Source organism: Myxine glutinosa, chromosome 7 (genome assembly GCF_964187855.1).
Source record: "Myxine glutinosa chromosome 7, kmMyxGlut1.1, whole genome shotgun sequence".
Lineage (NCBI taxonomy): Eukaryota > Metazoa > Chordata > Myxini > Myxiniformes > Myxinidae > Myxine > Myxine glutinosa.
This window is the reverse complement of record NC_136267.1, coordinates 165989969-166012348: the sequence shown is the minus strand read 5'-3', so window position 1 is coordinate 166012348 and position 22380 is coordinate 165989969. Positions and strand designations below refer to the sequence as shown.

General features: G+C 42.9%; 1 protein-coding gene across 6 annotated transcripts in view; it reads left to right on the top strand.

Annotated features, from left to right (window-relative positions):
- LOC137413539 (striated muscle preferentially expressed protein kinase-like) overlaps window positions 1-22380 on the top strand; it is a 170696-nt gene that overhangs the window by 46949 nt on the left and 101367 nt on the right. For all 6 annotated transcript variants that reach the window (XM_078782519.1, XM_078782518.1, XM_078782513.1 and 3 more), the window contains one exon: window positions 922-1006. In XM_078782519.1, the coding sequence (XP_078638645.1) occupies window positions 922-1006 (85 nt within the window). The remainder of the gene's footprint in view (window positions 1-921; window positions 1007-22380) is intronic.

Here is a 22380-nt window from a genome sequence, read left to right as displayed (position 1 = left end):
TGGATCGAAGGGGGGGGGGGTGCGCACCCCCTGCACCCCCCCCTGGATCCGCCCCTGGCTCTCTACTGAGTGCCCTTCTAGTTTGTTGTGTGAAAGGGGTTGTCGAGAGAAACACCCAGACGAGGTTCTTTCCTTACTATATGATGCATTTGAGAGTTGTCGAGCAAATTTCCTGTAAAAATATGAGCATGAAATAATAACCATCCAAAAAATGAAAAATCTGTATGTATTAGGTTTGGCGAAAGAAGGTGTTATTACACTTTCATTGGCACCATCGTGAGAACTCATCTAATACTGGATTGCCTTTACCCCACGATACCAAAACTTGCTCTATGAGCAGTTATTTTAAATTGTGCCCCAAATACCTTGGTGACTAAATGAGGTGAGTTTACGAGACTGCGTTCAGTACATTGCCATATCCATGTACGAGTGAATCCTTTTTCTTGAGGACTTACCCTTCGTTCACTTGCATTCATATTATGCATTACCTCTGCATCAGTAATGGAAACCATGATATATAGATGTGAACCTCGTCATGTAACATCATCACACCAAATACAATTAGGACATTTCATGATATAGTTTGGAGTAAAATATCAAAATGTTTAAGCAAATGAGCATCTCAAGATCTGTGGAGTCTGTTTGTTCATTTGCCTCTTTTTGCTGAAATAAAAACACACGAGTAAAGACAAAAACCGATCAACGTATCGCTCAAGATTGGATTCTCAGTTTGTCGAGTTGGTTTCGAGGAAACGCATAATATTTCTGTGAGCAATGCTTTTCCTGGGTTTAAAGGAGTTTGTGATATGATCTTGTATTAGAGAAAAGCAAACGTGAGTTTGCAAAATGTTTTTTCTGAGTGAGCAAGTGAGAAGCTAAAAGGTGGCTTCGCCAAATGAATTGTCATTGTATTTCATGCAGGTGACAGGGATGCAATTATGGAAGACTTATCGCACAAGGATCGGAGGATAACAGATGAGTACATAATAAAGGAGGAAATTGGTTGGTAAGAGGGAAAGGGGTGTGTGGGGAGGGGAGAGCACAACCAACAACCAATTTAACAAAGTACTGGTCTATTGTTCGAGGAAGTTTGCAGGGAAGCAGATTAAATGTCACCTGACATCAGATCTGTTCACACTTGTTTAATTATGTTTGAATATATATATATATATATATATATATATATATATATATATATATATATATATATATATATACATATATATATATATATATTGTTATGAATTTGGTAGAGCAACATCTAGAGCTAGGTAGATCTGAATAGGTAGGTATTCGGCTGTCGTGACAGGGACTCTACATGTAATAAGTTATTGATGTCTAGGCGTTTGTCGGGGTAAGATGTATGGTTGTGGACCTACCTGGAGGTTCGAGTGTTAAATAGTGAGGGATTAAAGGTAACGCCCCTGTGAGTCTCACCTAGTAGTCAAACCTTTGTCCATTATGGCACTGCAAACCACATAAACATTAGTTAGGTCCTTAGCGCAACATTAAATAATTCCTTTCCCTGACAATGACTTCGTAATAAATGGACACAACCAGGCCAAAACCACCGCCACGGTGGGCCGCCACCGTTTACACCTCCAGGGCCTACGGGCCTCGCCTGGGACGTGTTATAACGCAAGGACCGCGGGGGTCGGTGAGCGAGAGTGGAGCATGCCGCAGAGGGCGTGGCCGGGGCGAGCCGGCGAGTTGGGAGGCTATGATTGGCTGAGGAGTGCGCCAATGTGACGTCATCGGCGAGAGATATATGCGACGGTCGGACGCCATTTCAAGCAGTTGAGGCAGTTCGTTGAACAGGACGACACACACACGACCCACGGCAGCACACGGAGTTCGGCGCAGTTCGTTGAACAGTTGGCACCGAACAGTTGGCAACTGGCTGCCAGCACTCCCAAAAGAGAGTCAAGTGGAGTTCGCTTGCTTTGTGCAGCTTACGTTGGACCTTTGGTGCACGGAGCACGGACCTTGTGGAGATCGACCTCGTGTGGAGCTGCTGGCCACGCGTCGGACGCGTGGTGCTTGGAGCGAGGCCTTGTGGAACTTGGAGCGAAAGGACCTCGTGGTGTGCGATCGGGGACGACAAGGACGAGATAAGGCCGTACCCGCGAATACACTGCATAAAGCAAAAAGACGTGTTATTTTCGTATTCACCTCCCTCGTATCGTGTTTGATAGCTGTTGTGTCTGGGATCCCAATTTAGGCTTATTCGATTAATTAGTACTACCGGCGGGTTTTTTTCACTGTTATTACTTTTCATTAATAAATCCTTGTATTATTTTCTGTATATATCTGAACGCAGTTTTCCTGGGTGTTTGATTTTAGTAGATAAGGCGGCGGGCGGAGCTTTGCTGCGTGCGCCATTCCGCGCGTTTAACTTTGTGTTGAACTTGAATCTGCCATTGAGTTTTCGCCTCGGGAGTTAAAGTCTCGCAAATCGGCCATCCGTAACTGTGGTGTTAATCACAGTTGCGTAACAAGTGGTGTCAGGAGTGTAGGATTTGAACCCGTCGGACAAATTTTTTGTCCGCGGCGAGACATCGACACGGTCGGACAAATTTTTTTGTCCGCGGGGAGACATCGACACGGTCGGGCGTACATTGCGCCCGACGTTCGAACGCAAAATTTTTATAGTCGAGGCGGAGAAATTTAATAATCAATCGGGCAAACGGAGCGCGATATCGCGTCTTCGTCAAATTTAAATTGTTTCAGGAATTATTAAAATAAATACGCGCGCGGGAAACAATCTTCCGGAAAGCGGATGTCGGAAATTGATGAGATGGAAGTACGCAGCGAGGCCTCCGTCAGCGTTGGGAGTGAGCCGGAAATAGGGGAATTTGATGCAGAGGTGAGCCTTGGAACCTCCCTCGTCCCGAGCACCAACTTATGCCCCTCCCCTACCGGGGAGTCGGGAACAAGTGGGACGGCCCCGATAGATCTCCAGACCATCGTAAATTTAATAAATGCTCAGAGGGCCGAGGGTGAGCGAAACCTTGCAGAAATTCGGGGAGACATGAACGCACAGAGTGAGCGAGCCAGTCGGGAATTGAATGACAAAATTGAAGGAATGGAAAGAAAAATGGAGTCCCAGGGGAAGGAATGTAGGGAAGGAATGAAGGGAATGAGTGATCGATTGGAGGAACAAATTGAAGGGATGGAAAATAAAATGGAGTCGCAGGGGAAGGAATGGAGGAATGAAATAAAGGAAAGGAATGAACAATTGGAAGGAAAAATTGGGGAAATGGCACAGCAGCTGGGGGAACGAATTGATGGCATAGAAGGGAGAGTGCAAAACCAAATTACGGACAGACTGGGGAAATTTGAGGGTAAAGTAGAAACTCAAATGGGGGAGATGGAAAAAGCCATAGGAGTGGAAATTGAATTGAAACGGGAGGAATTAATGTCAAAAATAGAGGAGGGCGTGACGCAGGCTGTCCAAATGGGGGAAAAGTTGGAGGGTCAGATTGGTGCCACAAATGCTCGAATTGATAAAGCAAATGGGGACCTGGAAGGCTATCGGGGCCGGGTGGATGCCAGAATGCTACAGCAGAGTGAGGAATGGGGATTGCTCAACCGACAAGGGGGCAAATTGGCCGAGGAGGTGAGGGGGTTGGAAACCCGCATAAAAGAGCAGGAGCAAGGGTTAATTGAGAAAGGCCTGTGGGGGCCACTAATGGATAATGAAAGGGTGAGTGATTTTATGCAGGAGCGACTGGAGATCTGGGACAATACCATCAAGAAGGAGGTTGGTCGGGTTCAAGAGAGCCTGAAGGAAGAGGTGAGTAGGTCGGTTAAACATTTTCAGGACCAGATTAAGGTGACCCAGGAGACCCTCACCACGAGCCACATTTGGACACCAGAGGCTCCGAAACGGAATACCCAGTTGGGGGGGTGTTTTGGCCCCGGACTGGATTTGGACAGAGAGGAATCGGGGAATAGAGTCTCTGGAAAAACAATCCCCCTCGTACATTTTGACGGATCAGGGAGCCTCGAGGCTTTCCTGACACAATTTGAGTGCGTGTCTCAGCTCAATGGTTGGGGAGAGCGGGAGCGCATGGGGAATCTGGTGGCGACACTGCGTGGGTCAGCCGCCGACGTGTTGAATGTAGTCCCAGAGGGAATATTGACCAGCAAGGCCATTTGTGAGGCCTTGAATAACAGGTACGGGACAGGCGCAAGGTGCGACCTGGTCAGGGCACAGCTGCTGCATCGCAGGCAAAAGCCTAATGAGACGTTGCAGGAGCTGGCCCAGGATATATACCAGTCTGTGAGGATAGCATACAGGGACCTACCAGCACAGGCGTGGGACAAGCTGGCGATAGAAAAATTTATGGCGGCTCTCCCTGATCCTGAGGTCCGGACGTTGGTGGAGTTACAGGACCCACCCACGGTGCACCGGGCAGCGGAATGCGCGGCGAGACTGACCTTTTTGAGAAGGTCGAACCGCGCATCGGAGAGGGCACCTGTGACGGTACGGCAGACCGAGGTGCGGGATCGGGAAAAGCCAGAGGATGACATCGGGCGAATGTTAAGGGGAATCAGCCGCCAGCTGACAAATTTGATGGGGGGACAAATTGCAGGGAGCGAGTCACGACAGGGTGGTCCAGGTTGGCCATCAGGACGGCCTGATTTTTATCGGGCTGGGCCGGGAGAAAGGGGGGCTCCACCTGGCTACCAGAGGGGTCCGTTCTTGGGGACTTGTTTTAGATGTGGGAGAAGAGGGCACAGTCAGAGGAATTGTCGGCAACCATATGGGCCCCCACCTCCTGACAGGCTTCGCAGTCCAGAAAGGAGGGGGCCCCCAGTAGGTCCACAGATGCCAGACAGAGGACCACCACCTCCGCCTGGGCCAATAGAGGTAGAGTGTGCGGGAAACTAGAACGAGCCGAGCATACGGGGCCATGCTCGGCTGGCAAGTGTGTGGAGAAGCGCCCTCCTTTGGTGGAAGTAGTGAATTGCGGACAAATTGGCACGGGTAATCTAAGGGTTAGATGCAAAATTGAGGGAGAATTTTGTGAGGCTGTGGTGGACACTGGAGCCAGTGACACCATTATCAATCCGGGTGTGCTAGACCAGAGTGTTGGAGGCTGGGACAAAATTGATAGGGTAGAAGGACACAGCCTTCAACTGGCTACGGGGGCAACGGCACCAATATTGGGACGCGGAGTGGTGAGGATGGAGTTGGGTGGCCTGGAGGTCAGCGTGGTTGTGTGGGTGGCGGGGGTGTGCGATCAGTGTCTGTTGGGACTGAGTTTCCTGGTGGAACATGACTGCCAATTAGACCTTGGGCGTGGTCATATGTGGTTGGGCACCGAGAGGCTGCAGTTAATGGGACTGGGGGATGACGAGGAGGTGCAGGGGACGTGGCTGGAGGTGCCGCGCACTGTGACCGTGCCTCCCAGGTCCGAGAGAGTCGTGATGGCAGAGTTAGCAGCAGGTGCTCAACCCATTGGCCAGCTGGGGCTAGTGGAGTCGTGGTCCTCGCAGGGGACGGAGGAATTAATGGTGGGTCGCACCCTCATAGACACCCGTGGGCCTATGCTGGCAGTCAGGCTGCTCAACTTGTCCGACAGCCCCCGCACTATAAGGGGCGGAGCCATCGTAGCCAAATGCAGTAGTGTAGTAGAGGTCACCGGAGGAGGTGGATCCACATGCTTGCCAGTACAGCCGGAAGGAGGGCAAAATTTGGGGAAATGTGATTGGTCAGAGGGAGTGCGGGACATGATGACACGCTCTGAAGAGGGCCTAACATCGGAGCAGGTAGAGACGTTGCACAATTTGGTTGGTAAGAACTTGGGTGTTTTTTCTCTCTCCCCCGAGGATGTTGGACGCACGAGTCTCGTCAGGCACAAAATTAGCACTGGCGAGGCTCGGCCTGTTCGCCAACCGCCGAGGCGGCTCCCTTTCGCTAAGAAAGAGGAGGCAGAGGAACAGGTGAGCAAAATGGAAAGAGCCGGATTTATCGAGCCCTCGGTGAGTCCTTGGGTGTCACCCATTGTGCTGGTGAAGAAGAAGGACGGGACCACTCGGTTCTGTGTGGACTACCGCCAGCTCAATCATGTGACACTCAAGGACTCGTATCCCCTGCCAAGGATCGATGACACCCTCGATGCCGTTTCAGGCTCAACGTGGTTCTCCACGTTGGATTTAAAGAGCGGTTATTGGCAGGTGGAAATGGATAAAGAGGCGAGGGAGAAAACGGCGTTCACCACAGGAAAGGGTCTCTGGCAGTTTGTCGTCATGCCCTTTGGATTGTGCAATGCCCCTGCCACGTTTGAGCGTCTGATGGAACGTGTTTTAATTGGCTTACCGTGGCAGACTTGCCTCGTCTATTTGGATGATGTATTGGTCCACGCTCCCACATTTGAACAGGCTGTCGAAAATTTGTCAGACGTATTTGGGAGATTAAAGGGTGCCGGGTTGAAATTAAATCCGAGCAAGTGTGAAATTTTCAGGAGGGAAGTGACTTACCTGGGTCACGTGATCAGTGAGAGCGGCGTGGCCACTGACCCTGGAAAGGTAAAATCTGTAAAAGAGTGGCCCGCCCCTAAAAATGTAAGGGAGGTCCGAGGATTTTTGGGCCTCTGCTCGTACTACAGGAGATTTGTGGCCAATTTCGCGGAAATTGCAAGACCTTTGCACAAATTGACAGAGAAAGGAGCCAAATTTGTATGGTCAGAGAGCTGCATCGAGGCATTCAGTCACTTAAAACAACGTCTGGTGGAGGCCCCAGTTTTGGCATACCCAACGGATGATGGCAATTACATCCTGGACACAGATGCGAGCCAGGAGGGATTGGGAGCTGTGTTGTCACAAATGCAACAGGGAGTCGAGAGGGCTATTGCGTATTACAGTCGGGCACTTTCGAGGCCCGAACGAAATTATTGCGTTACCCGCAAAGAACTATTGGCCTTGCTGTCTGCAGTTGGACACTTTCACCCTTACCTTTATGGGAGGGAGTTTGTGATCCGAGTGGATCATGCCTCCTTGCAATGGCTCCTTCGGTTCAAAGAGCCGGAGGGACAAATTGCAAGGTGGCTTGAGAGGCTGCAGCAGTATAATTTCACTGTGCAACATCGGCCTGGCAAAGCACATGCCAATGCAGACGCTCTCTCTCGGCGCCCCTGTTGGGAGGCACAGTGTAAATTTTGTGATAGACAAGAAGCCAAGGATCCAATTGGGCAGGGCCAAATTGATGCATGCCTATATGCAGCGAGAGTGACCAGGCGAACTTTGCCACAACCCCCACAGGAATTGGGCGATGTGAATTGGCAAGAGAGTCAAAGGGAGGATCCCGTTTTGGGGCCCCTTTTTCATTGGCTAGAGGAGGACAAAAGACCCTCTTGGGAGGAGATTGCTCCACACGGAGCCCAGGTAAAGGCCTATTGGGCACAGTGGCAGATGTTGGGGTTGAAAGAGGGCTATTTGTTCAGAAAGTGGGTGACACAAATGGGTGATGTAGCTTCCTGGTTGATAATTGTACCTAACAAATTGAAGGAAGTGGTTATGGGGCACGTGCATGGGACTAGGACAATGGGACATTTGGGCGTGGCCAAGACTTTGTCCAAATTACGACAGAGGTTCTACTGGGTGAATTCGGGCAGAGACATTCAAAATTGGGTGAGATCCTGCGACCTCTGCCGCGGTAAGAAGGGACCCCCACGGGCGCGCAAGGCCCCGCTCCAGGTGTACAATGTCGGGGCACCGCTCGAGCGGGTGGCAGTAGATGTGGTGGGGCCCCTGCCAGCCACCCGCCGAGGGAATCGGTACATTATGGTGGCAATGGATTACTTCACCAAGTGGCCAGAGGCCTACCCATTGCCCAACCAGGAAGCCCGGCTGGTAGCTCAAGTTCTAGTTGAGGGATTCTTCTCCCGATTTGGCGTCCCAAGGGAGCTACACACTGACCAGGGCCGGAACTTTGAATCTGCCCCCCTGCGGTCGGTGTGCGAGCTCCTCCAAATTCATAAGACCCGGACGACTCCCCTGAGGCCTCAATCGGATGGGATGGTAGAGAGGTTCAACCGGACACTGTTGACACAATTGGCCCTCTTTACATCTGAAAACCAACAGGATTGGGACGAGCACCTTCCCTTTATATTGATGGCATACCGGACCGCCCAGCATGCGACCACTCGGTGCACCCCCGCCTTGTTGATGTTCGGTAGGGAGATGCGAGTCCCCACAGATTTGTTGATGGGACCGTCACCAGGGGAACCGGGTGAGCCAACTGTGGAGAGCTATGCAACCAATTTGAAAGCGAGCATGGAAAAGGCTCATGAGTTTGCGAGGAAGCAAATTGGCTTGGCTTCTTCGCAGATGAAAACGCGGTATGACGCTCGGGCTCACACACCTCGTTTCCTTCCTGGAGACCTTGTTTGGCTCTACTGGCCCCGGAGAAGGAAGGGGGTGTGCCCAAAACTCACTTCACCTTGGAAGGGCCCTGGGGTGGTGCTTCGGCAGGTGACTGATGTGGTGTTCAAAATTCAGATGGGCCCGCATGCCCTTCCACAGATAGTTCACGGGGATAGATTGAGCTCCTACATGGGTCGGGAGGCTCCGGAGTGGATTGGAAGGGTGAGGGGGAAATTAGGTGTGGTGGATGGCACTCTTGAACCTGACCAACCTGCAACTACCTGCACTTGAGGTGAGTGTTTTAAGGAGTACTGTCCCAGGCTTCAGGATTTGCTTTGGGAAATTGGGGACATGTAATTTGGAGTTGGGAGGTGAGAGCGAGTGATGACATGGCCGGTGAGGGGATGGAATGGGAGCCACAGTGTCTTGTGGGTGGCGTATGTTTTTGTGTTGTGGTTAGGTGTTTTGATGTGGTCGTGAGAGTGGAACCTGGAGAGTGAGTGATGATTATTGGAGATAATGAGGGGCGATAATTGTGCTTTTTGGAAATGTGCTAATGGAAATGTGTAAGGATTCAATGATTCGAACTGTGAATGGGATTTCACATTGGCAGGCCATGGCAAGCCTCGTAACACCTTTTACACCATCTATGGAATTGTACTGAATTGTGCTGAGTTGTGTGAAGAATTGAATGGCAGCGGGGGAGGAAGTGTGTTTTGGGGTCTTGTGGGTGGGGAAGGTGTGTGTGTCCGCAGGTACAGAGCAAGCTCTGAGGAGCGATGCCTGCGGGCCCCCCTCTGCGGCAATTACCCCTGGCAGCCGGTGGTAACTGGAAATTGGAGCTCGTCGGTGGAGGGTCTGGTTGGGCGCCGCGGGGTGAGGAAGTCCCCCGGTGACCCGTGTTGCTGCGCGAAAGCAGGAGGCAAAGGAGCCTGGTGTGTGTGGAGACCCTCACCGGCGAGGTAACGGCGGAAAGGGGCTGTTGGGCTGTCACGGGGCCAAGAGGTAAAGGGGGGGGGGGGGGGCAATGAACTTGTAAGTCGGTTGACTTGTTTTTGGGACTGCGGGCACCACAGCCTGATGTGCCCCCCACCATCTTTTTGTGCGGTACCTCCCCGCTGCCTAGTTGAGGAATGCACACACACGTGAATGACATCAATGCCATGGTCCTGCAGGGGGTGTATTGAAATAAGTGCTTTGTTGATTTTTGAAATGCCTTGATGACCTATGGAATGAGAATGAGTGGTTAAGGGGTCTGTGTTGCATGAATGTGGGCGAAATCCACCGAGCCGTGTCACTCACCTGTAACATCTGGACAGGGCCCGTGGAAATTTAGTGGGATGCATTGGGGATGGCCCCGCAGGTAAGGTTGTGTCTTGTGGCATCCACCGGGGGACGCGGTCTGTAGACCGGGGTATGTACAAAGGTTAGAGTTTTGAGTTTTGGAAAGATGGTTAAGTTTTGTGGTTAAGTTAGTGTTGTGTGTTGTTGTTTCCTCCCTCCACAGGAACAACGAAGAAAATGTACATACTTGCATGATGGTTAAGGGGTTCAGCATGTTAAGGAAGTGTAGGTAGGTAGTCCGACTCACTTCCCACAGCCCTTCCTGATTTATTTCATAGGTTAATTAAGTGTGTGACAGTAAGTGTTAAGGCTGGAATGGTAGAGCCTGCGGTGAACCTTGCAGGAGCTACGGTTCCAGGGGGGGGGGGGGGGGCTGTGTTATGAATTTGGTAGAGCAACATCTAGAGCTAGGTAGATCTGAATAGGTAGGTATTCGGCTGTCGTGACAGGGACTCTACATGTAATAAGTTATTGATGTCTAGGCGTTTGTCGGGGTAAGATGTATGGTTGTGGACCTACCTGGAGGTTCGAGTGTTAAATAGTGAGGGATTAAAGGTAACGCCCCTGTGAGTCTCACCTAGTAGTCAAACCTTTGTCCATTATGGCACTGCAAACCACATAAACATTAGTTAGGTCCTTAGCGCAACATTAAATAATTCCTTTCCCTGACAATGACTTCGTAATAAATGGACACAACCAGGCCAAAACCACCGCCACGGTGGGCCGCCACCGTTTACACCTCCAGGGCCTACGGGCCTCGCCTGGGACGTGTTATAACGCAAGGACCGCGGGGGTCGGTGAGCGAGAGTGGAGCATGCCGCAGAGGGCGTGGCCGGGGCGAGCCGGCGAGTTGGGAGGCTATGATTGGCTGAGGAGTGCGCCAATGTGACGTCATCGGCGAGAGATATATATGCGACGGTCGGACGCCATTTCAAGCAGTTGAGGCAGTTCGTTGAACAGGACGACACACACACGACCCACGGCAGCACACGGAGTTCGGCGCAGTTAGTTGAACAGTTGGCACCGAACAGTTGGCAACTGGCTGCCAGCACTCCCAAAAGAGAGTCAAGTGGAGTTCGCTTGCTTTGTGCAGCTTACGTTGGACCTTTGGTGCACGGAGCACGGACCTTGTGGAGATCGACCTCGTGTGGAGCTGCTGGCCACGCGTCGGACGCGTGGTGCTTGGAGCGAGGCCTTGTGGAACTTGGAGCGAAAGGACCTCGTGGTGTGCGATCGGGGACGACAAGGACGAGATAAGGCCGTACCCGCGAATACACTGCATAAAGCAAAAAGACGTGTTATTTTCGTATTCACCTCCCTCGTATCGTGTTTGATATCTGTTGTGTCTGGGATCCCAATTTAGGCTTATTCGATTAATTAGTACTACCGGCGGGTTTTTTTCACTGTTATTACTTTTCATTAATAAATCCTTGTATTATTTTCTGTATATATCTGAACGCAGTTTTCCTGGGTGTTTGATTTTAGTAGATAAGGCGGCGGGCGGAGCTTTGCTGCGTGCGCCATTCCGCGCGTTTAACTTTGTGTTGAACTTGAATCCGCCATTGAGTTTTCGCCTCGGGAGTTAAAGTCTCGCAAATCGGCCATCCGTAACTGTGGTGTTAATCACAGTTGCGTAACAATATATAACACAGTTTGTGTGTGTGTGTGTGTGTGTGTGTAATGTTACCGGTAGACTCCTAAACGGAGAGGCTCACGCACTTGATATTTGGCACAGACATGGGCATTGAGCCTGGGAAGAACATGGTCGACCTAAAATTTTATTTCATAAAATTTTAAAACCATATTTTTACCTCAGCGCATTTCAGCGAGGCATATTATGACCGGAATGGCAGAGCAGCGCGCTGATTCGCTCAGAGCGATTACGTGATGTTCCTTGCCGCCATTAACTCAGTTACGCGTTCGCACGTATTTCAGAGCGAAAAGCGATTCCGTTTTTTCACATTTCAGCGAGGAACATTTCCATTCACACCACATAGGTTTTTTTCCCTTTCATCTTTAGATCCATATTTTTTGCCATAACGTAGCGCATTATGGCTCTCTCGAGCTCGAGTTAGCCAATCACCTGGGAGCATGAGGCCACGTTGGCCACGCCCACGACACGACGCAGAGTTGCAATCGATCGCTCAGAGCGATCACGTGATGTTCCTTGCCGCGCGATTGCGTTTTTTCACATTTCAGCAAGGAACATTGCCATTCACATCACATAGGTTTTTTTTTCTTTCATCTTTAGATCCATATTTTTTTTCAGCGAGGAATATAATACACGGAATCTGAATCGGTGGCAGAGCAGCATGCTGATTCGACGATTCGCGTGCCCTCCCCCCTCCCCTCCCCCCTCTCCTCCCCTCCCCCCTCTCCCCCCTCTTCTCCCTCACGTTTATACATGGAATGCCGGGTACTTCCCCCCTCTCTTCTGCTCTCCCCCCCTCTCCTCCCCTCCCCCTCTCCTCCCCCCCTTCTCCTCCCCTCCTCTTCCCCCCTCCCCTCCTCTTCCCCCTCCCCCCTCCCCTCCCACTCCCCCCTACTCCCCCCTCCTCCTCCCCCTCTCCTCCCATCCCCCTCCCCCCTCTCCTCCCTCCCCCTCCCCTCCCCCCTCTCCTCCCCTCCCCCTCTCCTCCCCCTCCCCCTCCCCCCTCATGTTTATATACGGAATGCTGGGTACTTCCCCCCCCTCTCCTCCCCTCCCCCCTCTCCCCCATTCCCCTCCCCTCTTCTTCCCCGCCCGGCAAAGCCGGGTACTTCCCCCCCCCTCTTCTCCCCTCCCCCCCATTCCCCTCCCCTTCCCCCCCTCCCCCTACCCCTCCCTCCTCCCCCTCCCCTCCCTCCCCTTCCCCCCCTCCCACTCCCCCCTCCCCCTCCTCACTCCCCCCTCCCCCTTTTGTAGACGTGCAGCAGTTGTTTTCCACGAATACAGAACGCAACAACCCTTATATACCCGATTGTTAAGCCAATCGTCAAATGTACCTCTCCGTACATTTTGTCACGCCACCTGTGATATAATCCTGTTATTGACTTCTTGCTGCGAAAGACAATCAGTGACATGGTTCTTTCCACAAAGACATCACCGAAGGGTAAAAGAAACTCACCAGATTGATATACTGAGTTCAGAAAGTAAACCCAAGTCAAGAAAAAAAAAATATTCCATATTAAATGCCAGTAGGTGATAAATGTCGCTTCTGGGACACCTCGGTTTAACATGGGAAATCCCTATCTAATGTCATTTACCCCCTTGTCTTTTTCAAAAATCATAAACACCTCTATTTCTCCCTCTATGAACCTATAATCCTTCTCACCTTATGAACCTATAATCCTTCTAGCCTTATGAACCTATGATTTTCTTCCTTTATGAACCTATAATTATCCTTCTAGCCTTATGAACCTATGATTTTCTTCCTTTATGAACCTATAATCCTTCTAGCCTTATGAACCTATGATCCTTCTCACTTACATGTAATTTTTACCCTATTCCCCCCACTAGCCCCTTAATGTAGTTCCTTAGACCACTCTACTAATGAGCCTATAAATATATTATCTCTTTCTAACTTTTTTAAGAGTTCCATTCTCCTATAGAACTCATCCCCATCAAGTATATTTATAAAGTATACAGGTTCCTTAACCTTTTGTTGTGAAAGTATAAAGTGGTATGTTTCACGGAGGGTTCTTGTTTGACCTCCTCCTCTCTCAGTTCCCACATACCATTTTAAAATTATAATATTTATTATCCGATTGATAACCATTAAAGTTCTCACTCCACTCTAATATATTTTTCTTCCCGCCCTCCATTACCCCACTTAACAAATGAATACGTTTATCCGTCTTGAGAACCTTCTGACCAGTGATTCTCTCAACCTCTTGAATCTGATATTTTTCACATTCGTTATGTTTTGCATTTATATACCAAGGTTGATTACACCTCCACTCTTTAGTCTGGTTGATACTTGGTTCTATCATTTATATAATAGTAAAAAAGGTGGCGGTAGCCCGTTAAAATCCCTAACCCCCCTTTTTAACTTATCACTTATATATATATCTTATCACTTATATATATCTTATCACTTATATATCTTATCACTTATATATCTTATCACTTATATATCTTATCACTTATATACCTTATCACTTATATCTTATCACTTATATATCTTATCACTTATATATCTTATCACTTATATATCTTATCACTTATATATCTTATCACTTATATACCTTATCACTTATATCTTATCACTTATATATCTTATCACTTATATATCTTATCACTTATATACTTATATAACCATAAGGGAGACTATCAATTCCATTTTCTAAAATAAACCTCATCATCAAAAGCCCCCAATGCTTTCTTATTCACCTCTTCTGAATATAATTGATGTTTATAACTTCTTATTCCATTAATCTTTCTAAATTCTTCTTTCTTTGTTGTTAAACAGTTATAATAATCCTTAAAGTTTATTGTTTCTTTAATGACATTTTTCTTTACACCTTTTAACTTCTTATCAGTCTTTTCAACGTTATTCACAATGTATTTATAAGCATAAGCCTTAGACCTCAATCCCACAAATTCACTCATGAAATTTCCTCCTAATTCATCCTTAAACTTTCCAATCACCTTTTTATTTTTAGAAGAGAACAACTCACTCTCTGGACTATAATTACTTGTATCATAAATATTAATGTCCTTTTTCATGTCTGAATAAACATCATCAGTATTAATTTTCAAAATAAAACTATCAGTATCAACTATCCATATTAGTGTAGCAGCATAGCAAACCTGTTGTGCATTTTGTGATACAAGCACCAAATTTGGCACAAATGTACATTAATATGTTGCGAACATTTTCAGATATTGGGCCACTTGAAATTCCGTAATTTTTTTTTTCAATTTTTTTCAAATTTCGTAATTTCAAATTTTTCGGGTGACACCGTCACAATTTCGGTCTTCGAGGCCGGCCGATATAGTGGGGCGGCTTAGCCCAAATATTCAAAAGAATTGTGCATTTTGTGATACAAGCACCAAATTTGGCACAAATGTACATTAATATGTTGCGAACATTGTGTGGTCAGCAATGAAGACGAGAGTCTGAATTACATGTATGCAAAAGACCTTGTGAACCAGTGAAGCAAATACACGGGTAAGCATGAATTAAATCTAGGGCATGATATAATTTCCATGATGTTTACCTCTACACTCAATGGTGGAAGGAGGTAATGTTTTGATCCCAGCTTGTCTGTATGTCTGTTTGTCTGTTAGTCCACAAAATTCCAGACAAAGCTTGTAGTAGTGGTAGTTGTAGTGGTAGTGGTGATAACAGAAATTGTTATATAGAACTGAACTTATATTATTATTATATGCAGAAAATAACTTCATTTCTATATGCCCTGCAGTGGACAGGTTAATTGGTTTATGCACTGAAGGGGTCACCCTGGTGTGCACTGCTGTGTTCTGCCTCACTGAGTTGTTCAGGTATGATGTACTCAGCACAAGCTTCCGGTCGGCCCGGAGGTGGGGGTGCGGGGCCTGTCACGGAACGTCAAAACAAACGGCCTGCCGGGGCCGCCCAAAAGTCGGGCGTGAGGGGCGCGTCCACTAATGGAACGCCTCTCGCTTCCCAGATCCAGGGCCACGTGGTCAGGAGAACCTCGTCCCTTCCGGTCACACTTTGCCTATCGGCCGGCCTCGAAGACCGAAATTGTGACGGTGTCACCCGAAAAATTTGAAATTACGAAATTTGAAAAAATTTGAAAAAAAAAATTACGGAATTTCAAGTGGCCCAATATCTGAAAATGTTCGCAACATATTAATGTACATTTGTGCCAAATTTGGTGCTTGTTTCACAAAATGCACAATTCTTTTGAATATTTGGGCTAAGCCGCCCCACTATATACAACAATGACACATTATCCTTATACTTTGATTTTAGATTAATATAAAAGTAATCATACATTAATGACTTTGACAAGTCAAGAATTGATGTTCCAATGTAAATAGGTTTGTCCATTTCAATACTCTCTTTAACCAAATGGATCGCACAAAAGTTCTCAGTAAAGACCTCAGCTCTAGTAAAACTCGGTCTATTAATTAATTTTGATGCTTGTTCCCAAGATGTTGCTTGTCTGATATTTTGTCTTTTCCTCACATTCTCCATGGTCTTACCAAAGACCGCATTATTCATCAATTTATAAAAGTCTTTCTCAAAATTTGTTTTTGACTCTGTTCTTCTTTGTGTATTAAAATCAATGTACCCCTTTAACCACTGACTTTGATTGAACTTTAGAATCCTGTGGATCTTCTCTACTCTTAGACCTTTTGATAAATATTGTCGCAAATTTCTTTGGTGTAGTACATAATTTTTCTTGTTATATAATGTATTAAGTAATTTTTCTGTTGATTCACCTATATCAAACGATCGTTGATAATCACTCAACCATTCTTTCTTTGGACTTTCTTTCTCACAAGCAAATGGAAGATCTTTATGTTTGATATGAAGTTCTTCAGGATATTTTAAATCGACCTCAAAATAATAACCAACCTTTGAATCATCCAATTCTATTTGTGTAGAGATACATACATCTTGTAAAACTTTTGTGTAGTCTTTTTCCTTTACCCATCTTAGTTTCCCATAAGGAAGAGCTTGAGACATTGCCCAGCCATACAAGTTGTTTGCGTCATAGTACATCAAGTAAGAACTCTCTTTCGTTGAATCATAATTTGGAAGATATTTGTTATTTGCTTTTGCGTATCTGCTCGAGCATACTTGTGAAATTCCACCTCTTTTTGCCTTTTCAATCATCAAAAGCATATCGACATCGGTTATCAAATCCAAATCTTGTTTTGTCATTTTCAACATCGTGCTCCAAGCCAATCCAGGTGCTGTGTAGTAGTGAGCAGGATCCAATCCATATCCAGTGTGACAAACAGATCTAAAGGCTTCAAATACATCGGCCAATAAAAGCACATCAGTTTTGAGATACAAATCGTGATACTCGCCAAGATTCTTGATGTTATATTTTTCCCAAACATTTTGTGCGTGTACATAATCTTTATCAGATATATGACTGTTGTTTAATTTGTTATCGAAATTTTCTTTTAAAGGAAGTTGTGTTTCATTGAATCTCTCAAATGAGTCCATATAGTCATAGGGGTAAATTCCCTTTTGTGTTAGAAAATCTTTATCTGAAAAATACTCTGAAAGACATGGAAACTCTTTTAGATTTTGAACCAAGTTAGCCAATGGACTTGCCATGAATTTAAATGTATCAAGAAATCTGATATGAGTAATAGGAGATGTGTGAATTGTTTTTGTGAATGAAATGTATTTCTGATCCGTGTTAGGAATTGCTGAAATGTGTCCAGATGTCTTTGAAAGTTCATTAATAAATAGATGCGTATCATAATGAGCGTTGTTATGAAGAAAGACAGGAATGAAAGAGGGGAGTTGATAATTAATATTACAACTTTGATGAGCTGGACCTCTATATTTACCAGTGAGATGACAATGATCTCTAACCTTTAGACCTTCACCAATTTTTTCCTCACAAATATGACAAACATTGTTTTTTCTAAATTCCCTTTTCTGTTCACTCATCAAGGACATTGGTTTATTAGTTTCTCTCATTATCTTGGTTAATCGTACACAGTCTTTTTCTAGTCGTTTCACAAACTCCTCTGGGGTATTTGAGCCTCTATACTCCTCTAACTTGTTATATTTATCACCAACGGATGATTTGATATAATAACAAAAACCGCAAGGAGTATGTTTTTGATATTTATTTGTGTATGATTCTTTTGGATCTGGAGAAGCAGTATCTATTTTTTCTAGAATACTTTCAAAATCAGCATATATAACAAATGGATGTTTGATCTTTTTCTTTTCATCTTTGAATGTGATATTGAGCCTTCTTTAGGCATATTGATTACCGTTGATTTATGTTCACCACAATAATTTGAATGTTTATCTAATCTTTCTTGTGTATGGAAGAAGTTAAGACAACGCAAACAAATATATATTTTATTTGTTCTTTTACATACTTGTGGTTTTATTAATTTAGCAATATCTTTAATGTATGTATAATGTGAATTTTCCTCTGAATTAAAATATAGAAGATTAATATGAGTTTGTTTACAATTGTCAGAAAGCTTTAAAACCTGAATGCTGTTTGTTTCTGTTAGACCATAAACATTAACTGATAAATTATTTATCTTTTCAAATTTAGGAATATCATTTAAAGCCATAGGAAACATTAGATCTTTCGTATTTAATGTATTCTCATATTTTTTATAATGAGATACTCTTTCATCATGAAAATGTGGAGGATGTAAGTGTGCTAGAATAGACCAGAGAAAACATTTATTGTCTTTATTTTTGATATTGATAACTGCTTTTCTATTTTTGATAACACTGGGTAAATCAATGTAGGAAGAAGCTTTTAGAGGATCTGATTTAAGAATATGAATGTCTATGTAAATAATTTTTCCTATATTGAATCCACTTCCTACGATTGAATTATCCACATCTTGCTCTTGTTTAATAAGTTCATCATAGACTCCTGATGTTTTAAAATCTTGATATGAAGATATAAAGTGTGGCTCAGTTCTCATGTATGGTGTATCTATAACTCCTTCGTCCTTTGTCATTTCTAATTTTACTCCCATATAAAATTTAAGTGGTTTCATTTCTTTTAGTGTTTTTTCAATCAACATTTGAACAGCAGGTTTAACTATTTCTACAGCATCAACTATAGACTCTGGTTCAGGAGGTTTGAAGTTAAAGACTCTTATTTTAATATGTCCTTTGAATGCGCCATCAGAGTTTTTAGTTGTGATAAAATTTGATAAATGTAGAATTGTTTTAAGATGTATTTCGAAGCCTTTCTTGAGGATATTTTTATTACATGCAGAACAGTGTTTTGTTTCCTTCTGAATAGGAGATAGTAGGTGAAGTAGATTAAATGTGTGTTTGTTAGTTTTAAGGTGTCTTTTGCATTGTTTATATTCTTGTTCACAAACGTCGCAATACGTTGCTTTGATCATATTTATTTATATAGTAAAATTATACTTAAAACAAAGTGCCTTTTTTAGAGGCTTTTTAAAAGATGAAACTGTGCTTAAAGTAAAACACCTTTGAGCTTTTCAACTCGTTTTATGTATATAACTTTACTTAAAGTAAAACACCTTTGAGCTTTTCAACTCGTTTTATGTATATAACTTTACTTAAAGTAAAACACCTTTGAGCTTTTCAACACGTTTTATGTATATAACTTTACTTAAAGTAAAGCGTCTATGTATTAGCCAGAAAGTTTAGATACTCCAGTTCATCAATTTCAATTTCACTATCTGAGTCATCAATAAAGCTACTCTCATAACTATCATTTGAACACAAACTATTAGTATCATAACTATCTTCAGATCCTAGACTCTCAGTATAATAACTCTCAGAGTATTGACTGTTAATATCACTCATTTACATACCATTAAACTTCCATCAATATCTATATATTTTCTTTCATTAGAACTAATAACCACAATATTTTTTACATTAAATGTTATTTTCAAATAATCTCTAATAATCAGAGTACGGAATGATAGTTCACCACTAATATTCATATTATTAATTTCACCCACATCTTTGGGTCTATTAAAGAATATACAAATGTTTCCTCTAGAATCGTTGATGGTCTTATCATTCATTTTCAAAGCTTCTTTATCAATGACCTTTTCAAGCTTTGAGTAAATTGTTAGTAGTAGTGGAGAAACTTTTGTCAAATTTACTTTAATAGAGTTATTAATTAACATAGCTTGTCCCGTAAATTTAATAAAAGGACACATGTTATTCTCCATTATGGGTTTAATCCAAAAATTTCCATATTTATCTTTGTTCAATTTAACATCTTTGACATATTTTTCTATATCTTCCACCGAAGTAGAGATTGATTGAAATTTGTCTTTTGTGTTTTACTTTAAGCACAGTTTCATCTTTAAAAAAGCCTCTAAAAAAGGCACTTTGTTTTAAGTATAATTTTACTTTATAAATATGATAAATTCTGAAGGATATTTAGAATTTCCAGACTCTCCATATGATAAATTAGAAATCTGCCACCATTGTGGTAGAATAGGGCTTAATAATGAGGGTTCATATAAACAATGTATTTTCTGTGATTTAATTTTAATTAATGATAATAAAAAATATAGAAAAATATATAACTCTTTTAAATTAGAACCAAAAATGAATTACTTAACAAGATTAATAAGAGAGATGAATGTTAAGTATTATGGTGATAATACACCATTTCTTACAAGGGAAGAGACTATTTGTATTGAGGAAATGTATAAGGGTTTAATGATATTTATTATACAAAATAATTTTAATGGAAATGTTAATACAAGATACTATATAAACAAAATAATGAATTATTTTGAAATTAAACCTGAACTCAGGATAAAATATAGTTTCTCAAAAAACTCAAAAAAAGTTAGATGACTTGTTTTCCAAATATATAAATGAATGATTTTTTACCCGTTTGGGAAAATAAGATAAAATTTAATAACCATAAAAATCTTCCAAATTCATTGAGATGTCTAATAGTCGGTTTAAGCGGATGTGGAAAAACCTGTTTACTTTTAAAGATGCTCCTTAGTCCTAATTTTTTAGATTATGATAATTTAATAATTTTTACAAAGTCAAGTTTTCAACCCGAGTATCAACTACTCTCACAGGGTTTTAATGCGGGTCTTAAAAAGGAAGACATTATTGGTTTATTTAAACTTCAAAACAAACTAAATGATTATAATATTGATGATATAATACAATTATTTTGTGATACACAGAAATCAAAATCAAAACCAAAACCCATAACTTGTATTCTCAGTGATAATACGGATGATATACCTTCACCTCAAGATTTAGATAAATCAAAAAAGAACCTCGTTATCTTTGATGATTGTGTTAATGAGAGAAACCAAACAGTAATGGATAGCTACTATACAAGAGGGAGACATTCTTCTTGTAATTGTATTTATCTTAGTCAGTCGTATTTTCAACTCCCTCGGCGCTCAATAAGAAACAATGCTAATACTTTTATTTTATTTAAGTTAAATTCAATAGATACAAATAATTTTTGGAGAGATAATTGTTCTACATTATGTAGTAAGAAGGAATTTGAAAATAATATGAAACACGATTGGAAAATATAAATATATTGTTGTGAAACAAGATGAGATACTAAATGATATTTTTCAATAAATAAATACAGAAAATGAATACCGAAGAAAGAGTAAGAAAGTTTAAAGAACATCAAGAGTTGGTTTCAAAAGTTGTAAAGCAACAGGAAGACATAAAGAAGAAAAGGAGACAGAAACTAACTGGTGAAGAAGCCTTTGAAAGAAAACAAGAGAAATTTTTTAAACCACTTTTAAAAACTCAACAAACGATTTCACCTGCAGTTCCCACGGTAGAATTTACTCCGAAAAAATTTCAAATGCTCAAAGATTTTAGTCAAATGACAGAGCAAGAACTTGGAGAATTAGAATATGATGATGAAGGATTATTTCGGCATCTTGAGAAGGTAAATAAACTTTCCAATTATATTGTAGAAGCTCTTCAAAACAATGAATATTTGAAGGGTTCAAAAACCAGAGCAGGTCTCATTCCAACAGAAGAACCAGCACAGTTCCATCTTGTGAAAGAAAAGTTATTGATATTTAATGATAAATTGGTGTTCTTAAGTTCTGACCAACCAAATGTTGAATTAACCCCAAGATTAATGTTTCTTCTAACAAAAGATGGACATGCTAATTCACCTTATTTTGATGAACCGCTTGATATGGAAAGAGAGGAAGATAGAGAGTATATTGAGTTGCTAAATGCACTTGATTATGGAGTTTCTGTTGCTGGTAAAAGTAAGAAGAATGAGAAGGAGAAACATATTATTGATGCTTTAAGTAAGCTTGGTTCGGGTGTTAGTTTTCTTCCAAATGACCCATCACAATTAGTTAATAGGTTATTATTGTTGTTAGGTAGTAAGAAGGCTGGAAACAACAATTGTTTTAATGAAGCATCCGCCATTTTAGATCAGTTGATGAATATGAAAATAATTAATAAATGTCAATACAAAGATATTTTATTAGATATTAAATAAGATGAGAAGCACAATTCTTAGTTTTAATTTCACGAGTGATTACACAGCTTCATTCCCTTACCCACTACAACTTGACCCCACAAAAGAATATGAGGCTGCTTTGTTGTCAATGGAGACTTACAATACCCTTTTTAATATCACAGAGAAAAACAACAAGTTTAGTTATAATCCAGGAAGTGGATATAAAACTATAACTGTTTCACCCGGTGCTTACGAGATTTCTCAAATATCTTCAGAAGTCTCTCGCCTTATGAAAGAAAAAGTTGATGAACCAAAAAATATTGTAATAGATATTCAAAAACACACTTCAAAATCAACTATTAAACTTAAAAATAATTATAAAGTTGATTTCACGATTGAAAATTCGTTCAGAGAGCTATTGGGTTTCTCTTCTAAAAAGATTGAAACTAACAGGATGTCTTACAGTGATAATGTCATTCAAATATCCTCCGGTATAAATTCAGTATTAATTCATTGTGATTTGATTGATGGTGCTTATAACGATGG